General features: G+C 32.2%; 1 protein-coding gene across 1 annotated transcript in view; it reads left to right on the top strand.

Annotated features, from left to right (window-relative positions):
* The window catches only part of LOC129231865 (synaptic vesicle glycoprotein 2C-like), an 86,198-nt gene that overhangs the window by 14,382 nt on the left and 45,606 nt on the right, over positions 1-26,210 (top strand). Inside the window, exon 2 of the mRNA XM_054866251.1 lies at positions 17,952-18,182. Within this exon, the coding sequence (XP_054722226.1) occupies positions 17,979-18,182 (204 nt within the window). The 5' untranslated portion in view covers positions 17,952-17,978. The remainder of the gene's footprint in view (positions 1-17,951; positions 18,183-26,210) is intronic.

The following is a 26,210-nucleotide window of genomic DNA, read 5'->3' as shown; positions in this document are numbered from 1 at the left end:
TCGGAATGAATGATGCTTCACTCGTAAGATGAATATTTATTAGAACCAAATACTAATTGAAAATTCAGAGTGAGAATTGTACGGAAAAAATATGTTTGAATAAAATAAAGTGAAAGTTGCTTAGTTTTTGAACACCTTCAGAACTAGAACCAGATAGTGAGAAAGCCAGAAGAGCTTTTTGTCTAAGACAGTTCACATTTGTTTGGGCTCAACACTAAGGACGGGGCTTTCGAAACCTTGAAGCACCTGGTTGTTTGTACGTGCACATTTCGTTTTTGCTTTTGTGAAATTTCCACATTGGTTTCTGTTTTATTTGAATCTTGCTTAATCATTTATTGCCTGTATTTATGAATCAAAATATTTTAAAAGGTGATTTAGTTTTCGTATAATGCAGAAAATTCTCGTTTTACAGGAATAGAAAATTCATCATGATAAATCTAACTTTAAAATTAAATGGAGAAATACAAGCATATAAAAAAACCTGCAAAGCAAAGTTTTATATTAAATGCATAAAAACAAATATATCTAGCTAGAGCATCTTTACTTAAAATACAAATGAAATATATGTCTCGGGTAAAATATGAAAGGAGTTTAAATTTTTTCAAATCTTTGTATAAAACGTACGTTTAAGCATATAGCATACATGTTTAGCATCGTAATAAAAAATGTTGTAATTGTTTCCTTTGCTTTTTTTCTGTGTTTTCTCAATTTTATGTTGATTCAAATAAATCGTTAAAGAAAATAAATGTTCTTAATGTTCAGGTTTTGTGTCATTAGTTTTTCAATAGCAAACAAACTTCTATAATATTACAAAGAAACCTAAATAAGTCTTTTTTTCGTGACCACGTTTTAAGAAGAAACATTTTGCACAGAAATAAATTTCGAAGTTTGGAAATAAATTGTTAAGTTAGAAATGTTTTATCTCTTCATTTTTCAACTGTTCTCTCAGAATGGATAATAAGTCATTTCCTACGGAGTTTTCGGGTACCCGCAAAGAGGAAAAAACTTTGTTTTAACATACAGCTGTTGAATACCAAAAGGGCAACACAAAGACCTACTATTCTTTTACATAGAAACACTTTGGCTGTCCTTCAACCCTTTAAATTTCATTCATTTTCTTTGTTCAACATTTTTAGTTTGCAAAATTTTTAAGCTTACATAAAATTAATGTATTTTTCACATTTTGCTATTCAGTTCCACCCTGTTCACTTTTCCGAAGTTTAGAAACAATTAAGCACTTTTTTTTCTATAGTAAATTTGTTTTGCGTTACTTATAACCCTTTTTGATACAGGTGCCGGATTTCAAAACGATTCCCATTATTTCCTATTCTGCTTTTGTGAATGCATGGTGTGTTTTAATTAGCACGAATATCACTGGTCTCTCGCTGAAATAGGAAAGACAAAATGCTATAAACGTTTTATCAATTATTAATAAACTTTTGATTTTACTATACGAGTGAATGAATCGTAGTTATTAAAATAATTTAATGTTATGCATTTTTGCCCATTTTCCAAATGTTATGTAATTTTTTACATAAAATTTGGAAAAAAATTTCTTTTTAGAATTTTGTTTATTTATTACGTAAAGTTTATACACAACAACGAATAAAATCTATTTGAATTCTACTGCTGTTCTCCTCTCGAAAACTTTGGTTCCAGCACAATATTAAAACTTATTTTGATTTTCATTTTCGTTACAAATCTATTAAAGCTAACTTTTGAACAAAATATATATTTCTTAATGGTTTAAACAAACAAACAAAAAAAAAGTAAAAATATTCCAAAACTAAATTCATGGGAAAGCAATTTTTCTTTTGAATAATTAGGTAAACGTTGCTTTTTCAGTTCTCAAAGACAAAATAAGAAAAGCACTATGGAACGCTGACATAAATGCTGTTATTTTCAAAAAAAAAAAAAAAAAAGAATGTTTGCCATTAGTTATTGAAGAAAAAAGCGCCACCAATAATGCAGCATTGTTTCTAACGCACTTTTGCACTGCAAAAATAAAAAAAAAAGTTTTCTTAAGATTTTTTGATTTTTTAATAAAATCCATCGATAAAAACATTCAGCAAATAAATGATTAATAGAAACCATATCAATAATATATGGAAATAAGAATACTGTTGTTGATTGCTTTGATAAAAAAATACGCTTCAGACAATAAATCCAGCCCTTAATCGATTATGTGAGCGGAATAAATTATGCATTTGAAACTGAATAGCAAAATAGTTTTCTGGATTATTTTCCGATTAATAATCTTCTCTTTTCTTCGACAAACGTTCTGCTTGTGAGCCGTTTACGATGGCAAAAATATTTTTTCCGTCGTAATAAAATTGTATAAATATGTTCATCTCTTATCGAGTGAAAAATCGGTGAAAAATTGGCAGTTTTTTTTTTTCAAAATAAAAATTGCATTATTCATAGAATTGTCTAAACTTAAATGATGAGGTTTACCCGACAAAGGTAAACATTTTTCTTTCTCTTTTATACTTAATGTTTTATTCCTTACTCTACATACTTTTCTCTAAACCTCATTTTAATGCTCAGTACTTTAGGATTTTAAATAATATGTGACATGTTTTCAATTTTTTATTTAATACTAACTAAACAACAAAATTAAATTTGTTACTTTTCGTGTGCCATTTTACATGTTCTTTTTTTTCTATTAAGCTTATATTTAGACAAAATTTTGGGCATAAAAATACTTGTGTTCTTGTGGCAAGTTTTATATGTGCTACTGATATTGTTTTCCATAGAAAATATCATAGATAAAATCTTTAAAAATACCCTTATGAAATGCAAGTAGTTTCTAGCCATACACTTAAACTTACTCATGAACTGCTGAATCGCACCAAATTTATTAGACAAGTGGAGAATATATCTATCTTAAGGCACTTCAAACAATTTAAAAAATTGCTTGTTTCTAAAAAAAAAAATACTAAAGATAATCGCAAAAATCCAAGCTTTTCTTGGAATAAAATGTAAGAGTCTAGATGAAGTGAATAAAAATATATCATACTTGGTGAGTCTAAATGCGGGGAAAAACTTTAAGGGGTGTTAGAGGGGACGATAAGAAGTAAGAATCATACAGGGACATATTACTTCAAACGCAATGCTGACGTGCGATGCAAAACACAGGTCATAAATTTATTACATGAAGACAATTTACACAAAAAGTTTTAAAGAAAGCTTTAGATCCGTTGTTAAAAGTTACGGCCTGTAGTAGCTCAATGAGTGCTTTGTCATTGCTACGCATCCATTACAGCTGCAGGCAGCAAATCACAACACTCGTTTTAAATAATTCCTAAAAGCTAAAATGTTGTTTAAAATCGTCTTTGTGTAATAAATTTGTGACCTGTTTTCCATCCATCACTTTCTAGCTTTGTGTGCATGTAGTACGTCCGAATTGCGTTTGCAACCATATGTTCCTGTATATATAATTCCTGCTTCTTATCCTCCCCTCTAACACTCCTTTAAGTTTTACTCCAGAATTTAGACTCACTCTGTATGCGCCACAGTCTTTTTTAATGAAGCGAATATCTCTAATTTTCATTACAAAAGCGTTTTAAACTTTAGAATTGATAACAACATAACGAAACCGTTTTAAGTGGTCCCCTTGAAGCTACCAAGTAGATAGATGGTTTACTAGCGACTGAAAAACTAAATTCGAATGTCACTATTTACGTGCTTTTTAATTTTTTTCACTGGCAAATGTGCAAGATAAAATAAAGATATAGTTCTCTACGCCGATACAAACGAGCTGATGTGTGCATCACATGACTTCCTTTTACTCCAATTTAATGTCATTTCCCCATTACTGGCAATTTTAATGTGATTCATTAGTTTACTCTCTAAATATCACCAACGGTGGCCAAATTGAAATCAGATTTAAAAAAAAAATCGCCAACTTTGTCGCCAAGTTGGCGACAAAACTTGGCAAAAAAAAAAAAAAAAACACTGGCGATATATATCGCCAAGTGTTGGCCAAATTATAACACCACTCGAGTTTACATCGAAATTAACAATGATTCCCCCCCCCCCAAAAAGGGCAAAAGACCCCTTTAGAAACACCCGAATGCAAACAAAAGAGGAGGTGCACGACCAGATCTCACTAGGAGTCTACGTACCAAATTTCAAATTTCTAAGACATACCGTTCTTGAGTTATGCGAGGTACATACACACATACGCACATACATACGTACATACAGACGTCACGAGAAAACTCGTTGTAATTAACTCAGGAATCGTGAAAATGGATATTTTGCGTGTTTATACGTTCTTAGGCCCTTATCCACGTGTGGTCGAGTCGAAAAAAAAAAAAAAAAAAACTCAACATTCATTCGGGGGTGAGTAAAATGGAAATTAAGATCGATTTTTGAGTGAAATTCTTTTTGCGAATACAATACTTCCTTTTCTGTAAAAGGAAGTAAAAAGGAAAAGCATATATAATTCGAATTTCTTCCCCCATCAGGTAGTTTTCGTCTTATGAGTGACTTGTGCAATAGAGAAGGTTTCGCATTATTAGATAGAAAACACGTATCTGCAATGAGAAAAGGGGATTGTTTTCTAAAGCGCAGTATCATGAACGGTTTAAAGTTGTGTAAGGTGTGGCCTTCTAAACCGATGGTTCGACGAACCGGCATCGGTCCTCAGAGGCTCGTCCACATCAAAAAAAAAAAAAAAAAAAAAAAAATAATAATTTGAATTTTTGGCATCTTGAATTCAAATTATGTTTTTCGCAATCACGAGCGTGTGTGTTTGTGTAGGCGCATGTGTGTGGGTGCGTAAGTGTATGTATGCATGTGTGTGAGTGAGTGTTGTGTACGTCCGTGTGCGTGTAGGTGTTCGTGTGTGTGGGTGAGTAGGCGTTCGTGTGTGTGCGTAGGCGTTCGTGTGTGTGTGTGTAGGAGTTCGTGTGTATTTGTAGGCGTTCGTGTGTGTAGGCGTTCGTGTGTGTGTGTGTAGGCGTTCGTGTGTGTGTGTGTGTAGGCGTTCGTGTGTGTGTGTGTAGGCGTTCGTGTGTGTGTGTGTAGGCGTTCGTGTGTGTGTGTGTGTGTGTAGGCGTTCGTGTGTGTGTGTGTAGGCGTTCGTGTGTGTGTGTGTGTGTAGGCGTTCGTGTGTGTGTGTGTGTAGGCGTTCGTGTGTGTGTGTGTGTAGGCGTTCGTGTGTGTGTGTGGTTGTGTAGGCGTTCGTGTGTGTGTGTGGTTGTGTAGGCGTTCGTGTGTGTGGGATATGGACGCCACCGCCCAGCAAAAGTGGATTCCAGGGGACAGTGGTAAGGAGCAGCCGCGCCGCCGCCGGTGGACGGTGGTGCTGCAGCCCTGGTCCAAGCTGAAAAAGGAACCACAACGCCAAAGACAGTCAAATGAAAGCAATAAGCAATCGTGATTGCTCAAAAAAACTTTCTCAAAAAAAAAAAAAAAGGAAAGCTAGAAAGAAAGAAAGAAAAAACATAACAATAATAAAATCACGCAAGGTATTTTTTTACGTGAATTTCGTGATGAATTTGCGTATTTTTTTTTTAAATTTTATATTTAATTATTACAATAATTACTTAATATTTAAATATTTTTGTCACAGTTCTTTAATACCAGTAAAGTTTATTTATATATTTATTTTTAACAATTTATTTTTGTAAAAGAAATAGTTTTTTTTTTTTGTAAAAGAAATAGCGAATGTTTCCAAATTGAGAATTTAATTATGTACTTACCAAATAAGAAAAGAAAGAATGAAATAGGAGGAAGAAACAAACTCACTTCTCCGAAAAAAGAAAAATTTACATGTTTTAACGACTCGCTAGTGGAAGTTTTTTTTTTTTTTTTTGCAAAACGAATAAAATGTGAAACCTCATCGATCCGCGATTTTTTTTTTTTTTTTCAAAAAGTTTTTGCCAGTCCGCGAATAAAAAACGTTGAGAAATGCTGGTCATTAGGATATTTCATACTGCACGAGATCTACTGAAATCCGGTTGAATGAAGATGTCTATTGATTTATGCTTTACTTTACCTTACATGCTATTATTCTTCAATAAACTGGATGAACAAATGGACTTGTAGCCATCGAGGTCATCCGTTTACGAGAAAGTTCATAATATACGATATCTGCTGAAATCCACTTAAATGATGAATTCTATTGATTTATACTTTACTTTAGTATGTTTGTTATTATTCGTTAATAGAGTGAAGGAACAACTGATATTCTTGTGTTGCTTCAGTGGAGTAATTTCCGTCAGATATCGGCTCACGATCCAAGAATAGTTTTGATTAGTATCGGGGAAGCAGTGTGAAGAAGGTCACACATCTTTTGTTCTTCTATGTGTATTTAGTGCGATAAGGACCACCTGATGACTTTCATTTCAGTTTTGTTGGACTTAACAAAAAAAAAAAAAAAAAAACATGCTGATGCAAATGAAAAAAATACCCTTGAAGTTTTGGACATGATCCTAGCAGGATCTTTTGATTGTCGTGGTTCGTTAGTACAGAAAAAAAGGCCATCCATCCTAGCCATGACTCACTTTCTGATGTCTCATCGCCCGATACAATCAAGCTCAAATGCTTTTATTTGTCCGTAGATTGACTGAAATAACACTATCGCGCTTAAGAGCTATGTTAGTTCTCTTTGGTAGCCACCTTACTAGTACTGAATGCTTGCCGCTAGTAAAAACTAAAATATGAGTGGACTCGCGTACAATTATTTCTGCTAATTTTCCGAGTGCTATTAAATCGCTAGCGGAATAAAACTAGAAAAGATTTAATCCGCTCTATATAATTTATGTGTATCAGTCTGTATCAGTTGGAATAAATTGTTTATCTCGTTGATTTATAGGAGAAAGAAAAGAAGTATAGCACAAATTGCGATGATATGGCCAATACCTGTTTCAGGAGTTATTAAACAATTGATTAAATAACACTTCTTCATCAATGGGAGAAGATGTGAGCTTAAAATTATAAGACATTCGCAATCAGAGGGAACATTCACTTTAGCGGTATTCGTAAGATAAAGTATGTACGATAAAAGTTTGAAAATGGTTCATAAAGAAAATATGAAGACAACATTTTATAATGCACATTATTCTACATAAAATGTCTGATTTCATGTATCTGGTATCATGTAAATAGTAGTCAAATACGGAACGTGAACATTTCCGAAAACAAAATAAACTCCTTTAGAAAGAAACGCTTCAATAACTGAAATGCAAAGAACATTGTATTTTTTCTTTTTTGAGCATTTTTTTCCAAACATAGATAGAACTTAAGCTTGGATAAAATATGGTTCTGGTGTTCTTGAAAGGTGCAATTTTGAGAATCCTCTGATGATGTTTCTGGAACTTCGATTACAAACTTGACATCAGCAATACAAGAACAACGTGCCCATTACTAGTTGGGTACCAATAACTAGTCATTTATTTAGTAAGTTACCGCCCTATAGCTAGGGCTAAGGCAGAAATATATGAAATACACCGCCAGCTCAGTCAATTCCAACCGTGGACTTCAGTTTTGTGCTTATTAGCACTCATCAGCCCGGCATAGGAGTGACTGAGCTGGAGGTGGAAAACCTCTTAAGGAAGCGAAGAGTGCCAAACAAACTGGTAGCTAATACAGAATTAGCACTGACCAGACGAGTGACCGAAACAATAGTTCGGTTCAACTCGAATATTGAAGGCAAGGCAGGTATATTCAGTAAGTTACCGACCCTATAGCCAGGGCTAAGGCATAAATATATGAAATACACCGCCAGCTCATTCAATTCCAGCCGAGGACTGCAATTTCGTGCTTATTAGCCCTGTGCATGTTAACACCCGCCATTGTAAAGTTATTAATAGCATTTATTAATTCATTCCAGATAAATTAACTTATTTCAAGTGCATCTAGTTTAAATGACATTTTTTTTTTCAGAAGTCTCTTTTGTAGTAGTTTTAAATATTGATATTATATTGAAAAGGGTATGTGGGTAGCATAGTTTAAAATTGAAATTTTAGTACTTTAAAACTTAAATTTTAGTAATTCTTTGACCACAGACTTAAAAAATCTCAAGACTTAAGCTTAAACTTAAAAAAAATCTCAAATATGTTTTCAAAAATATAAAACCTTTTCAATAATAAAAACATACCTACTGTTTCAAATATATTTCTCAAATTAAGTTCAGATTTGTTTTTCCGATGAAGTATAGTTTTTAACTGTAAAATTTTAGAGACTAGTTTTTTAAGAACGCAATGTTATCTTTAAATCTAATATCAGTGAAAAGACTAGGGGATTTCAAAACAGCTCTTTCCTATAGCCGTAAGATACACTACGAAGTATTTAAGAATGAGAAAATATATAACATGTATTTTCTGAGGTTAAGTTTTTTGCCACCAAAAACCATTTTTGGAAAACAATATTAAAATATATTATTCTACATAAGTAAATTCTATAATTTCAAAATTCATACTTATACTAGTGCCAATTAGACTCAGTAAACTAGCTTATCTGGGTAAACTAGTTCAATGGGTTAACTCATTGTCGCAAAATTTCTACACTGTATTCGATTCTTTTTTTACTGCTGTCGTTAGGAAAATTATTTCAAAAACATTTTAACAAGAATGTTTGTTTTTGCTAAAGCAAACCCCCCTTTTTTATTTTTATGTCTGTGATGAAAGCAGATTTTCGCTTTCCATGTAAGATATTTATAGAACAAGAAGTACACGTTTAATTTATTATTTCTGAGCATAAGATCAATATTATTAAAACCTGTAGTGAGGAAAAGTTAACCTTTTGTATGCGTTTAATGCACTATTGTGTACGAATTTAAAATGCGACAAATGAAAATTAGACTGAAATTTTAAAAAATTTCTTTAAAGTTTACTGAATAACATAAAAGACATCCTGACGACTTTTATTTCATTTCATTTATTATATAAAAAGGCCCCAATCATTCGAAACATCTGTAAGATAATATTTTCATATCCCTAGTATCCTGAGTAAGCATGTGGCTTCAAATACAATTTCCCGACTTCTTACCTCACAAATAATCAATATGATTAGCGTCGTTAAGCTTTAATTCGGTATTTGGCTTCATGCAACAAAATTTAACAACTGTCATTTTACAGTATACAGGGTAGGGTGGTTCAAAAAAACTTTTTTTTCAGCTAGACCCCTGGACAACCCCTATTTTGTGTAGACTTACTAATAGTATTATGCTGTAAAAATGGTAGCTTCTTACTCAAATTGTAAGAGGGTGCACAATGACCCCTTCATTTAACAATAGCCGTAGCATAGAAAGTGTCACAAATTTAGAAACATTTAACTTCCCCAGCTGTTTTTTGAGCAATCACGCGATTGCTTATTGTTCTCATTTGACTGTTTTGATGTCCTATCATTTTATTTTCTCACCGCCACCCTCTGCCAGCACCACCGTCGCGTCGACCGGCCTCACGGTGCTGCTCCAATTGCGAAAACCGTCTCCAGGTTGCGTCCATATCCTACACACACATACACACACTCATGCCTACACACAGACACAAACACATAGGCCTATATACATACACACACGAATGCCTACACACACACGCATACACACACAGCACTGCATACACAACACGCACACACATGTATACATACATACACACACACATACACACGCACCCACACACATGCACCTACACAAACACACGCTCATTCATACACACACATACTCGTGATTGCGAGAAACATAATTCGAATTCAAGATGCCAAAAAATCAAATTAATATAATTTTATTGGTTTTCTTTTTTTTTTTTTTTTGTAAATTATTATTTTTTCTGCACGGTACATGCATATAACTCGTGTATATTAAAATACGTAGCATTGTTTTTTCAGTTCAATGTATTTTTTAACCCCCCTCCCCATAGCTATGAAGTTCAAGGGAGGGGGTTGAGCACCCTCTTTCAGTTGAACTAGGAAGCTAAAATTCTTCCAGTATATTACTATCCACAAGTGTAAAAATATTCAGAGGTGTCCTGCTATCTAGGAAAAACTTTTTTACATGTATTCTTAACCACCCTAATACAGGGGTCCGACAACCCCCGAGGGCGGGCTCCCGGGCGACTAAAAACGTCACCTTGGTGACTAGTTCCGTCGGAAAAAGTCTTTTTAAAACCATGTTAAGCTGAATTTTCCAGTCAACATTGAGAAATAATTTATCTGGAACCTAATGTTTTTTATGAATGAGTTCATATCATACATGCTACTAGTTCTTTCGTTGATTTAAGGTCCTTGGTTGAAAAATATAAGTGCTCATTTTCATATACTTTCGTGCTAGATGTTCCCACGCGTTTTCCGTTGTATTTACTTGCAGATGGTAGATCTTTAACATTGATTTTTTTTTTGTATTAAACTACACATTTGCTGATTTAGACATTAGGTGCTTTGTCTTGCAATGATGCTCAGTTTGGTCTTTTTAGCAAATTCTGTATTGGAATGAAATGGCCCGCTAATATTAGCTGGTAGTCCTGAAAGTTCATTTTCTAGCTGCAAATTGAAAAAAAATGTTTGGCCATTGTATCCAAAACCACCTTAGAACTTTACATTCAAACTCGGTAAAGAAACTGGTGTCTTACAACGACAAATGGCTGTCAAAATTATTTAGTAACGATAAGAAGCGGAGACTTCTGAATATACCTCTATCAAGCGAACTAAGAAGTTTCACTTGTAGGTAGCGAAGTGGAGGGTCAGTAATGACTTGAAAATGATTCTACTCGGAGGAAACAATTTTGTCAGATTGCTCGAATCCCTATTTCTATCAACTGGAACCTTTTTTTTTTGTTTAAAGTACATCTATAAAAACTTTTAAACTACTAGTGACCCTATTCGATCTCATGTCCAATTCATTATCACTCTCACCTATACATATCTATACATATACAAAGTATAAATATCTATATATAGTTCTGCTTCGCTACCCGCGGCAGGACGGGAAATCAATATTTTTTGTATATATATTTAAAAGTATTTTTCTTGATTTGGTAAGATATAGCAGTAAACGTTACGAACAATCTATTGTAACTTGATTCGTACTTTAAATGATCTTGTACAACCATATTAAAAGAATATGTTATGACATTGACAAACTTACAGAAAGTTTCAACTATTTTAAGTTAACATACGTTGTAATACGGAAAAAACAGAGCTAAATATTTTAAATGCTACGAATATTATATTTATTAGGAATTTTGCTCTCAAATATAATGCTTGCCAATATTCAACAAATATTTAAGCACCTCTTTCAAAGTTAACATCTTAAATCAAAATTCCTTTGAACTAAGAGCTCAAATATTCAGCTGCTATACTTCTACACATCATATTTTATTACCGTGTGGGAAGTAGAATTTAAACGCAATATATGTTGTTTAAATCTATCGAAAATCTCTTTCGAGTAGTTCATACAAAGCGTAATTTTGTTTTATGCATGAAATGTTGTAAATTCAGAAAATGAATCAGTTTCTGCATGCGAGAGAAATGTTATGACGACTAAATTTTAACCATTTATATTGGAGTAACGTAACTCTTTTATGAATGCCTAAAAATATAAGCGTCTGTAAGTAAAAAACTGAAAGAAGGAAGATAATGATATTTTATACCTAAAAATAGTAAGTAAACGAATAACCAATGATAGGCTTTAGAATAAACAAATTAAACATGTTGAGGATGTTACTGACCGAAGTAAATGGTTAATACTTAGATTATTCTTCCTAATATGAATTTAAAAGTAAAAATGAAACATTATCTATTTAGAAAGAGTATTTCTTGAACCGTTTCTTTTCTTTCTTTTTTTTTTTTTTTTTTTGTCCTCAGTTTGTTTTCTGCGAAACGTAATATTGTATTCAACGTAGTAGAAATTATTAAGGCTGAGAAAAACGTGATTTTCTTAAAGTTATAGTTGTGACTCGATTGCTTTTTTTTTTTTTAAATATGAATAAAATTTTAAGAAATTAAATGCACTTCGATAGCAGTGGAACTGTTAACACGGGTGTCACCCGGCGCGGTCACTCTGCGTGGTTGGGGCTTATTTTTCGTGATGTAACGAAAGTTTAGATTAAAAAAAGATATAAATTATGAATTTCTTTCATGTTAGATTTTCTTAGGCACATATACTCTTATAGCCACTTTAGGTGGTGCCCCCAAAATGGGTGTTAACCAAGGCGTAACTCCTGCCTCCCCCGTAGTGACGCTATAGATTAATACCATTGATGAGTGCTGAGTTTTATCAGAAGAGATTGATAGGTTTTTCTGAATAACGTACATATACAAATGGATGTAATTCAGTGCTTTCAAACCCTTTACTCTTTGATTTTTATTTCAAAAGGGCACAACTTGCCCTTGCACAACTTTGCACTGAATTATAAAAAGTTTTTTCTTTTTTTTGTTTTCGTTTTCTTAAAAAAGGAATCTTTTGAGCAGTTGTGTAATATATATCTAAGCACATGATACGGCAATACGACCACATGAAAAATGAATATGTGCAAAAAAAAAAAAGAAAAAAAAACGACATAAAATATTATTTCATAGTTTTACAACTATGGTTTACATCATTAACATACATTTATGCTAAAGATTTATCAAGAATAAATCGAAAATCACTCGTTTTAAATGACATTTTATATGTATTTCATTAACAAAGTAATTCAGATCATAGCCGAAATACTCAAAGAAGAACATGGATGAAAAAATAATGACCAATCCTGTTCCAGAGCACTGAATATAGATTCTGTTTGAAATAGGAATCATATTCACCCCGACGACGGAAGTCATCTGAGAAAAGTTACTCATAAAAATGGAAACGTGCAACCATTTTCCAGCATATCACATGACGTAATTCGCTATCTACTCCCCACAAAAGGCAAACTCAATTGCAAAATCAATCTTTTGTACCCCAAGATATTTATCTCTGTAGATTGAAAACTCATTTTAATGTTTGAGTTAACGTTGCGCACAAAATTCAATAGCCCTACTAAAAGCGCGGTTGGATATATATATATATATATATATATATATATATATATATATATATATATATATATATATATATATATATATATATATATATATATATATATATATATATATATATATATATATATATATATATATATATATATATATATATATATATATATATATACTTTCTCTCTCTCTCTTTTTCTTTTTTACTGGAGCAAAAATATTTTTCAATTAAATGCAATCTCAATCTATTGTACCTCGAAGAATTTATCTTTGAGGATTAAAAGCGTGTTTTAATGTTTTAATTAACGTTGCTTTCATAAGAAAGATACACTTATTTAAATAGTCTCATTATAAAGCAGTCACATTACACTAGCAGACTCTTTTTTCCCCCCAGCAACAAAATTTTTTTTGATTGAATGCTAAATCAATTAGTTATGTCTTGTAGGTTAAATATTTATAAGGTTAATTTTTATTTTCACATTTGAGACTACATAAAATACGTTTGTTAAATGCGCATATATTTGCGTAATCAAATTAAAATAATAGTAGTCGATTTTTGAGTAACTGAAAATTCGTATACTTGTCTTTATGGCTCCTTTAAAACGAGATGTGTTCTAGAGAAAGAAAGCATTGATTTCCCACTTCTTTTTATGAATTTCGTATGGATTCTTTCAAATAATTATAAAAAAAACTTCTTCAATTTATCAATCACGCAAAAACCAAAGAGAAAAGTTTCTTATCATTATTTCTGTGTTAATATTCGTGAAGCATGCAATGCATAAAATGAGCCAAATGAACATTATTTCTTCTGTTTTTTTCAAGGCAAGTACTAACGATGGTACGTTTTTTTTTCCATTGAATATTGAAAATCAGTAATGGTATAACTTAATGGTAAAGATGGAAAGTTTTCGTTTAAGCACTTTCTTTGGGGAAAATTGTTGACGTTATTAAGCATATGTGACTGTAACATTCATTTAAGGCATAGTGCTGTACCTTGGGACACTGCTAGTTTCTAAGAATCTATTTTTAGCCGCCATTTTTTTTTTTTTTTTGTAATCTCTAATAGTGATCTTCACTACTAAAGGGTGCCAAAGTAACAATGAGCAGCAAAAGAGTTAAATTGATGATTTTATGAGAGAAAACAAATTTCATGATTCCAATGTAAATATTTTCTTTATTTTCACTTTATTTTCTATTTTTGTATTTGTGTAAATAATCAACTGAATTTTATTTTCTTATGAAAGAGGAGTATTTAAAACAATTTGGTTAAGAGAAAATAATGATAGTGCATCTAGATTGGCCACTATTTTGATGTTTCTTAAACCACTTGGTGATTGTACCTCGGGACAGCCAAGCATATTGTATCTTAGGACACGTCCCAAGCTACAACATATACATGGTTCTTAATAATTAAGATGTGTTTAGGAACATGGAAAAATGTTCTAATCTCATGTAGTCTTTTAAACACATTTAATATTAGATAATAATTCATTAATTCAAGATTCATGACTTATTTTAATCATTATTCGTGATTTAATTCATTACCGTGATTTTTTTTTTGGTGCAAAATTGGTCTAAGTAATGGCTGTTTCCTGAATTATGAAGAGTGTCCCATGATAGAACAGGATATGTCCTAAATTATAATAAGATATTGTACCTTGGGACAGTCTGGAACTGTTACTTTAAATGGCTGGCAAAATTTTATTTTCAAACTGTCTGAATTTTTAAAAAATGTATTGCAGAGAAATGTGTTGGGGGTATTTTAATATGACTTTTAAATTTTAAATTTGATTTAAATAATTAACGTATAAAATTTGAATATATTAAAAGTTTCCCAAGGTACAACACTCTCCCCTACTTGTATACATGTGGGCTAGTTATTAATTACCAATACCTATACTATAGCATTTCATGATGGTATGAATGATTGATTGCACGTCTTGATTAGCATCTGAGAATACCATCTTAAACATTTAAAAGTAAACAACTGATAGCAAAAAATGCACAAATACAGTACTGCAAATATATTTTCCTAAATATAATTATTTTGATCACGCTCCACTAATTCAAGAAGAAAAACATGGGTAGAAAAGTAATGCCAGTCATCAGTCTTAAATCAATAAATGCAGATTCATGTGATTATTTCATGAAATATGAAGCATATTCTCCCCGTTGGAGAATTAGTCACGAAAAGAGAGAAACTTGCAACTGTTATCTGCAAATCATACAGTAAATTTGGGTTTTGCCCTCAACAACAGGCACTTATGACTTTAATAACTGATCTTATTGTCTAGAGTTTATATATAAGTAGAGCGAAAGACTTGGATTTTTTATATTGGTACATAATTGATAGCAATTTCTGTACGTTATTGGTGAATCAAATATGCTTTCTCACCCTTATTTAAACAAATGGAAACCCCACCGGATTTCAAGCTATTGGAGTCAGACCATAATCGAAAACCAATTTTTTTCTTATGCCTGGAAAAATGTATTTTACGTTATTCTCACCTGGTTTTTTTTTTTTTTTTTGTTTGTTTGTTTTTTCTCGACTCAACGTATTCTATCTAGATATCTAGAGAGACACTTAAGCATATTAAACGCTGTATTACAAACCTGTAATAGCATGAAATTAATTATTAAGTGTGTATACAGTATCCGACAATTAACGAGACTGTTTTGGAGGAAATGATTTCGACTGAGTTCAACCAACTAATATTCAAAACCATGTCAACGAAGAATATCATTCAAAAGTTGGAAAACTGCTAGTGAAAAAAAAATCTTCGGTTACCACGAGGCAGAAAACTTTTATAACACGATTTTTGTTTCAAAGAGGGCAAAAACCCGTTATTTTCTTTTTTGCGTGTTGAATATAATAAAAATTGGAAATTGGTGTGTTTGTATGACATTTATGTTTGTACCCAAATTTATGGCTGTGGAAGTAAGCATATGACTTCTATTGTTTTTCTAACTCTTTGCTTTATAACCCTACCCCAATTACACTCTCAAGTACTAACCTTATGCACACTTATTGTGCTGGATCATGAATTTATAATTTCATTTCAATCTCAACTAGGAAGATGGCAGTGTTCCGATTACGCAATGCAGTTATTGTTGGTAGGTGGATAGTTTCCTTTTAGAGAAAATGTCAGAACTGATAAATATTTTATTTTCCATGCATTATATAGCATATTATAATAGTTTTGGTGTTTAAAAACATCTAATACTTTTGTAAGCTTTCAATCTGGCCATAGAAACTGTTACATGGTCAAAGTACACATGTTTTTCGCAACTGCATTCTGTTTTAAAACACTTACAAACTTGATATTGGTAATACAAGACAAACGAGCCCATCATTAATTGGCTGCTCATAACTAGTTATTTACACTAATTGATTCCAGTCGGAAAATAGTTTTTTTTTTTCTGAAGATCAATGAATGCATGATAATACAAGCTATTATAAAAGTTTGATATTGATATTGCAATATTTTTTAGTACATAAAAATAACTTGTTGTTATGAAAGAAGATGAAGTTTTGTTTTTAATATTTCGAATACTAATTGAGGAATACTTCTGTTCAGTAAAATATTTATTTATTTTATTTATTTATCTATTTATCATTTTTTATAGTAAGCACGTTTTAAATTTAAATGTAGTCAATTAGTCAAGTGTATGCAGGACAGAGAGAAATAGTTAATTTCATGAAATTTGTCATTAATTCCTTAATTCATTGATTCATTCATTAATCAATTATTTTACACATTTTTAAACTTATTTGCTCGTCATTCACTGATTTATTCACTCATTTGTTTAATCATTAACTTATTATTTAAATACGAATTGCTTCATCAATTAATTCAGTAATTCACCTATTTTTATTTATTCATTCAAAGAAAATATTTTAGTAATAAAATAGAAAGTATTACATCAAAAAAATATTTTAATTTTCCCTTTTACTCAAGTATAGTGCAAAAAAAGGTAATTTTTAATTTTAATGTCAAGGTAGACATTGACCAGAAAAGTGAAAAATGACACTTAAATACCAGCTCTGCTGTGAAATACATTCTTCTCTCTTTACGTACCGTAGTTTTCAAAAAAAATTTAATTTGATCATATTAAAAAATTCTATTTGTCTTAACCACTTCACTTTGTCCCACTGTTATCCAACATTTCATTGAAAAATCAGCGTGTTTTTCACAAAAAACTAGCATGAAAATCGCTATCTCTCCCTCATCGTCCTGTCCTAGTTCCATTTTTTACAAAAGAAATAGCGTTTCTTGGAAGCAGAAGCAGTAAAGAAGGAAAACACTGGAGCCAAATGAAAGTTAAATTATAAATAATAGTAAAATGTTTTGAAATGAGTCAAAAGACCAGTAGGATGTTGAAGAAGATTGATGTTTTCAAAAATCACCCCCTTACACAAAAGCCATTATAATTCTTATTCTTTTGGGATAATAGTCAAAATGATGTCCACTCTGCGTCAGATAAAAAAAAAAACGCGATATATCTTTAAACTTCATTGTAAAGTGTTCTTCTAACAATATAAAATATAATACAAGCATTTGAAGTGATAAGTAAAAAAAAATATATGTTTAAAAAAAAATCAGGAAAAAAACTCACCTTTGCGTTAGAATCCTTGGTTGAAAAAATATGGCAATCCTATTCTCTCAATCCCTATTTGAGGGTGCTATCAATCCCAAAACAAGAAATTCTTGCATGAATAAGAATAAACAGAATGTAAAGAGTCAATCACAAAAAAATCAAGTAATTTGATCAATTTAATTAGCAGCTGTTTAAATTTAATGTCCAGTAAACCTGACACCAGGCCTAAAGTGGTTAAATAACTAACAATGTGTAAAATGTCCTGCATCGTTTACAAATAAAAGCTACTAGATGCGTGATCTTGCCCAGTACTTTTATTATTTGTCTGTACATTATTTATTCAGTGTCCTAGTCAAACCTATTCAAAAATCTGACGACATTTTGTCTTTCAGGCTTTTAAAAATTCCTAACCTGAATCCATGACCTTAGAGACTCAAAGAGAAGACTCTGAATGCGCCTACCTAGTGCGCGAAGAGTCTTTACCACCTGGTGCTGCTTACAAGTCTCCAGAACGGGAAGATGATGAAACTCCAAGGCCAAGGATCTCAAAAATTGAAGAAGAAGACGACGATGGTATTGTACATCATACTACCGCGAAGTTCCACGAACATCTTCTGGAACAGGTTGGTTCCTGGTTTTAAATCGATTTAAAAGTATTAAAACTTAAATGCTGGAAAATTCTGCTATCCCAGTTGGTGCCCTTTCAAGTAGAAATTGACATTACAATGAATATAAGCAGTTAAAATCTTGACTTAACTTTGTAAACTGCGCGAGGTTGTATAGTTGAAATTTCGCTATTAGTGGAGAATTCCAGTTGTAGTACAGTTGGCTCACTCTTTAACGACTTTCAAGGAACCACAAAAATCGTCCTTAAGTAGAAAGCGTCCTTAAATAGAATGCTTTTAACACTGTAGTGGACCATCTGGGACCGTGAAAAGCCGTCGTTAAATAGAGCGTCGTTAAACAGAGAGCCAACTGTATTTTGAAAATATCACAACAGCAGTAATATTATGGCATGAGTTGCATTTTCAAACGTTTCGTATTCAATTTGTATATAACTCATCATTAAGAATCAAATAAATCTATTAAGGGGCTATTTCGTGCTTTGACTATGTTAGAATGATTGCAAAAAATGTGGTGATTCCATAACTATGCTTTTCACAGTAAAAGGATTTTCTTAGGAATTTTAAGAGCAACTTAATGTGTTTATGCAATTTACTCAAGTAAATATGCTTGAAATTTGTATAAAAGTTTTAGGCAGATTGAAAGTTTTAAAAGCATTTTTTATCAAATGTTTCTACCTAATAACTTTGTCAAAAATAATATTAATAAAAACTGTTTTTAAATTAGAAGAAAAAAAAACATTTTTGAAGAATATTTTGAAGTTAATTTTAAATATTTCAGAGCACTTTCTTGTTTTTAATAATTCGTTTTGATTAAAATAAAAATTATTGAATTAAAAAAGAGGTATTTTTACAGTACACACAATTTTCTGAGCAACATGTTAAATAAATCACCACCTTATATTTTAAATCACCATTTTTTGAACATTAGCTAAAAAAAAAAGTAGAAATGGTGTTTGGCAAAACAGGGAAAGTTTAATATTTTCGTATTTATTTTAATTTTTACTTTTTAATCTTCCACTTTAAAATTTGTCCTTGTTTATCAATATATTGGCATAAAGTAGGAATATTTACAACAAAGCTGTTTAGCAAAACCATATTTCCAATTTTAGTAACTTAATGAGAGGAATTGCGCAAACAGTGTCAGATAAAACTAAGTACTCTGGAGTTATCGATTCAAATATGGACGGTGGTAACTAGATTATTGATCCCGTATTTTCGAAGCATTAACATATTGTTTACTTAATACGTATTCATAGCAACTAAACAAAAGCTTTTAATGTTCGTAATCATATACATACTATGGTATTAACGAAACAAAATGTTTTAATTACGGACAAAATTTTTTTTTGGCGCAAATCATACGTCATTTAAATTAATCTAACCACTTTACAGGCATGCGCCGCCTGCCTTGTCTAGTTTTCAGAGAAGTTAGACTGCGACAGGAAGGTCCGGGTTCGAATCCTGGCTCGGGAATTGACGTACTTTCTCTCTCCTGTCCTTGTCCTTCCTTTTTGTGAGTGTGTTCTTGTGCTGTGAATGGTTGCCTACCCTATAAACGGGTTTTTATGGCATGTGTGTACTGTAGAAGTCGGACTTCACACCAAATCACGGTACAGTTGGAAAAGTGAAGCAGCGCACCCCAATTTGTCAGCCTAGCTGTCACACGACAACAACAACAACAACAATTTTCCAGGCATGTGGGTCGCGGTTCATCCAGAACGTTTTTGAATGAAGTCCCATCTGACATGTTTCATTCTTCTTCAGAGCCAAAATGAATTCAAAAAGGAATTTTTTGCATTACGTTCTAAATAGATAATGATGCTACTCCCCTTGAAAGGGGCAGAACTTTTGGATTTGGTGCTATATCTCCTAATTGGCAGATATTTGCTCTTGAAAGGGCATTCAGTCTAGCTTATGCATTTTAGCGTTGAAAAGAAATCTGGTTCATAGTTGCATTCTTAAGCACTGGGACACATAAGTTGTTAGCGTTTCAAGTTTATTAGTTTTTTGTTAATTATTTAGAAGTTTATAATATATTTCTGTAACTTCTGCCTGGAGACCAACCAAATTATACAGAGTTTTAGAAATAGTTTGAGTTTCTTTGAAAAGAAACTGGTATATAATAGCAATACTGCCGTGCTAAGTGCAAAAGTCGCATCTGCAGCAGAGCTCAAAATGAGAAATTGCTGTTTAGAGTTGTGAGCCTCCATGTATTTGATTCAGATGAAACTTTTTCAAAATGTTTTAAAAACTATTTACCGTTCACAAATGACCATACAACAATGTACTTGGGTGAAATATATGACAAAGAACCACCTGGTGACCGTAACTCAATGTTGATAAAAACTGCAGATACGACTTTTGTGCTTAGCACGACAGAATTGAGTGCTCAGAAATGGCTGAAAACTGAGTATGCTTCATATAGCAACCTCTTAATTTGTATTTCAGGTGTTACTGAATTAGTTTTTGGCTTAATTTCATTCGTAAATAATGCTCAAGTCATTGTCTATAAAAGTGAACTATTCTTGTAAAGAACTTTAGTTTTTCAAAAAAAATTAAATTTTAATCTTAGCTCGGAACAATTCCGATAGGTTCTGGGTTTACTGAAACCGTTACTTTTGTGTGATACTGAAGCATTTAACCCGAGATTGCTCGGGCAGGGTATGACATACCCACATCTTCGCTTTCAATCAAATTTCTCCCCACCTTTTTTTTTTTGGAAGTGGACGATTCCTTGAGTAGCTGACACATAGGTCATAACCTTGAAGGGGTAGAAACGGTGGGGACATTCTAAAATTAGTTTCTTTGGAATTGACTTCTACGGGTGTATCATACCCTGCGCGAGTATTTCTGCTACAGTTCTGAACTAAAGCATACGCAATGCTTCCAAGAGACTAAAAATTAAAACTAGGATTTAGTGAAGCCATTGCATCCCCCGCTAAAAAAGCAAAGTCAACGTACAAAAGCTGTACTGAAAGTCCCAATATGAAAGACAAAAAACAAATTTGTGTGTGAAAAATGTGACAAAAACATTTGCATGGACCATATAGCATGCATTTGCAAAAAAAAATGTAGAAATTGAATGCAAGTCTTTTAAGAAAGTATTTTATAATTATACTCTTTTCTCTTATTTGCATTTTCAACCTTTTTGAAAAAAAAATTGAACTCAAAAATGCTAAAGAACCTCCTCGGGTATGAGATACCCTGAGCGAGCACTCCCGTTCGTTTTGGTCGCGCGAGTATATACTGCAGCGAATCGCATTTTCTTTATATTTGAACTTCATCTACTCTTAAGTTAAGTGGTGTAGTGAAAGGAGGTGTAAGGTGTCATAATTCCCCATAAGCACTAATAAATATGAGTGTGCTTGTGTATATATGTGCTTTTGTTATAAGTACAAACTCACCCCAGAAAAAATTCTCCCTACGCTAAAGCAACCGTTTACCATTAGCTATCGAGAATAAAGTAATTACCCTAGACCTTGACAATTTAAAAGCGAATTCACAAACTTATGCGATTAAGATCCTTTATCTCTTCTTTATTTACCTAATATGCTGGAAATAATCTGACGTTTCGTAATTTTCCTACAGTTGTTAAAATTCCTTAAAATGGTGTCTAAAGAGAAGATTGTCCAAGGTTGGATTCTAAATGCTGTTATGTCTCTGGGAAAACATCAACTTTACAAAATAATACAATCTGTTCATTTCATGCAAATTTCTTTTATGATGTGGATACAGATTTTAAAAATATCTGATTTACAGACAAGCATTTATAATAGCATGGAACAAAGATCCCTTGTATAATAACTTTGCAACTATCGATGTTAGGCACTTAGAAGATTTTCGTCCCGACAAGGGTGTTGTTCAATGCGAAATTTATCTATAAGTTGATATCCGCTGGTGAGACAGGGGTAGTCCACAGCTGAGCAGTCATGATCAAGTAGTTAGGAATCTGCGCATAAAATAAACTGTGTGTGAAACACTTGTACAAGAGTTTCATGATATTCATTAGCATACCCGCAGAAATTTGTCCAATATAGTCAATATATATTGGCGACAATACAAACTTTTAAAAAGACTAAAACAACTCCAGGGCTTTTAATTGATATTAATCCTCGTCACAACGCACCCCGGTACCTGCAGTGACAAACCTCAAAAAACTAAAGAAGCGTATTAGTTACTGATTTAAAATCTAAATGTAATACTTTTTCTTACCTCAAAACTCGAATAATGATAGTTACATAGCTGGTGAATGGTTGCATGTAAACAATAAAATTATTAGTGGGACGATTCTCGAAAATAATGTCCCGTGCTTAACGCTAAGTTTTTATTTTATTCAAGTAACTGTAAATTAAATATGGGATTAACTGTTATGCTTTGATAATATATTAAAGCATGTATTATTCCCCAACAGCATTATTTTTTGAAGGCTTTTGTTAGCTGGAAAAAATAAAAAAACTTAGCGTTACGCACGGGACATTTTTTCGAGAATCGCCCAGAGATGCATGATTAAAATTTTATAATTTAGAGGAGATTTGATTTACCTTTATGTATACATACTATTAGTTTAGACTACAAAAAACAACCACTAAGGACAACACCATAAGTGTTTTGCACGTATTATAGTATTTAAAAATAAAACAGTTACAAGTACACTGTAAAAAAAATCCCGAAAAGTTATTGAGTATTTCCGTGTAACGTTTCGGGATTTCAATCGTTCTTACCCACTTCCTGTAAAAATCAAGTATCATTGTCAAAAATTTTCCTGAATTGTTACAAGTTACACGAATGCAGACTTCTCACTGTTGTGAAAAATGTTTTTAGCTCCCAGTTTAAAGATTAACTGAGGGTATTTGTAAAGTGTATCGGCTTCAGTTCGATTGCAGCTGGTCCATGCTGATTGAGCTCCCAAAGGAAACGAATAAGTATGGACTATGTTGCTTTGCAAGAATTGCAGGCGAGTAAAACTCTCGATACTTGCTTGCAATTCTGGCTTAGCTTTGGCCATGTTTGCAATACTGCTTAACTTTCTTAATAAATAAGGAAGGTGCCAAGCTATTATATTATATTTACTTAAGTTGATTCTAAAGTTTCAGGCACAAGATTGGCTTCAAACGGGAAGATTTCTGAATTTTTCAAGAAGCTTCTGAGATAATTTCAGGAAGGTTACTGAATTTCAGAGGAAAACGTTCCTGGTTTTTGTAAGGTATCTTACTGGCAGAAAATGGGCACATCAGCTGTCCATTATTTTCCAGGAAAGTTTTTGAATCGTTTTTACAGTGTAGTATTACATAAAACCTTTATTTTTTCCAATGCTATTTTTTTTTCTTTTTTTGGGTTGTGTCACCTCTGTTGCCGGGGTGCAAAATTTTTTTGGAAACTTAGTCAAACAACTTTATATACTTTAGTCTTATGCAAGTGTATTTATTTTATTTGCATGCTTTGGATAGCAATAGCTTTAGCGACACATACCAGTCAAATAAAGTCTTAATTATAATTATTCAGATAGAATTGCAGCGTATTTAAATTAATGTAGGGTAAAGGGGGGCACATGTGAGCACGGGGTAAATGTGAAATGGTATGTTTTACTAGGATAACTTCAAGCAAAAAATCTTGAAAAATTGTCAAGTAATGACAGTAACAGTCCTACTTTTTTGCCAATTTTTTAGAGCAATAAGCCAGTTTATGTTTATGTGATGACAACATCTTTGTTTTAGCGGGTGTTGTATGTAATTTTATCTCTGTTTTCTACACGTAAAAACATATTTTAAACTAATTAAAAAGCTAAACTTAATTATTTTAAACCATTCTATGAGCATTCAGGTAAATTTATGACAATGTTTGAATTTTTTAAATGAATAAAGAATTTTTTATTTCAGAAAATTAGTTCTATGGTAAATGGCGGGTCACTAGCGAACACAACTTGTAGGGGCACATGTCAACAGTTCTCATATCCTCTCCGTAATATAAATATTAGTGTAGATTTATTATAAGTGTTACAAACAGTGAAAAGATTTATAATTATTATTTTGCTACAATCAGTTTGTAAATTTATTCGTAATAACTGTTGCATCGATATTAATTAATTAATTATTTATTTTATTATTTTTTATTTCTTGAACTCGATTGTTACTAAACAGTGTGCTGACAAGTAAGTGCTGCATAAAATTTACAAGAGAAAACAAATATTTTTCTTTAACTAATAGCTGAAGTTTAAAATAGTTTAAAAATTCATCCTCATACAGTGGTGGTCAGAATTATAAGGACAAAAGGGAAAACCACCAAATCTTTTTTTTCTCACTGTATTTGGTCGCAGAGTTGTGTAAATTGTATGACTAGTAACTTATAGAAAATGAAACTTTTTTTTTTTTTACAACTTTTATTGGAGATCCAAGGAAATTTCTTATTCGTAGAAGGAAGTTTGAGTTTAGACATCCGTGTGATATGGGAAAATTATAAGGAAAATTCGATTTATGTGTTCTAAAAAGCAAATTTACATGTTTTTTGTTCTGCAAAATGCGGTACATAACGATATAAATGCTTAGTAAGCGATTGAGGAAGTCACATTCAAGTTTTACTGTCATCTTGCTAGGTATAAAACTTTAAGAATTTGAGGAAAGAAAAGTAGTTGCTTGAAACATTTCACGTCAAATTGCAACAAATTTGAATAGCTAGAGATCAGTCATTTGGAGTTTTCTCAAAAATTGTGGCAAATAAGGTCGGCAAAGACGAAAAGGTAGGCAATTATTCTTTTTTCTGTGTGTGTGAAACTAATTATAATAAGACGAGCTAGCTCCAAAAAACGAACATCAAGGATATTAGATGGCAATTCAAGTTACGATACAGTGCTCGAACCGTTCAACATCTTTTACAAAAAGAGTAAAGTTTCTTTTTGTGAAACTAATGTCAAGACAGACTCTTAAAGAAGTTCATAAGAGATCAAGGTCTGAGCGAGCCAAAAATGCTCTGTTATGCTTAAAAAGTGGGATAATGAAATGTTTCTCGATGAGAAAAAGTTTAATTAGGGTGAACCAGACGATTTTTGCTATTTCTGGTACGATCTGTGTAAAGAAAAAAAAAATCTCAAAGCCTACACTTGGAGGCGGCTCAGTAGTGATCCGAGGAAGTTTCGTAACGGACGGAAATTATACCAATCTTTTTTGTTCAGGGCAGAACGAATTCTAAGAGTAATGTTGATGTACTGAGCCATTTTAACCAAAATAACCGTTAATTACGAGTTTAAACTATTTTTTTCAGCCGAATAATGCCTAACTACATGTTTCTCAAATCTCAAACTCATTGCTTGAAGCTTATTTCGTGAAATTACTTTACTGACCAGACAAAAGGCTCGATCTACGTTTAATGGAAACTTATTCAGGAATTCTGGCACCCGAAATCTGAAAAAATGGTACATAATATCGAAACAAGCAAGAACTCATTTTCTCCTTCGAAAAATCCAAGATAAAAGTTTCCAAGAACGGTCTTAAACTTCCATGACATCAAGACTGGTAAAAGTGATTAAAAAAAGTGAGAATGTTATTGACTTCTAAGTTTTTTCAAGGCAAAATTCTCGTTGTCCTTATAATTTTGTCCGGTTTTAACAGTGACATTTTTTTTAATTAACCCAGGCAAAACATTTATACATAAAATGCACCGCCAGCTCAGTTATTCCATCCAAGTACTGCAGTTTCGTGCATTTTAGCACACATCAGCCTGGAATAGGAAGTAACTGAGTTGGAGGCGGAAAACCTCTTAAAGGAGCCAAGAGAGCCAAACAAACCTGGTAGCTAATGTAGAACTACACTCCAGACGAGTGATCGCAGCAGTGGTGCGGTTCAACTCAAAGATTGTAGGCAAAGCTAGGTACTTTACAGTAAGTTACCGCCTTTAGTTAGTAGTTGTTCCTTAAATCCAGATGTAGTTCATTTTAATTTTAAATAATTTATGTACGCATTTTTCTACCTAGTGACAAATAATTTGTTCATTTTTCTACCATTTGCTTTTTTAATAACAATATACAGCCAAAAA

Source organism: Uloborus diversus, chromosome 10 (assembly GCF_026930045.1).
Source record: "Uloborus diversus isolate 005 chromosome 10, Udiv.v.3.1, whole genome shotgun sequence".
Classification (NCBI taxonomy): Eukaryota; Metazoa; Arthropoda; class Arachnida; order Araneae; family Uloboridae; genus Uloborus; species Uloborus diversus.
Note: the sequence above shows the minus strand (reverse complement) of the source record. Positions and strands in the feature narration are given on the sequence as shown.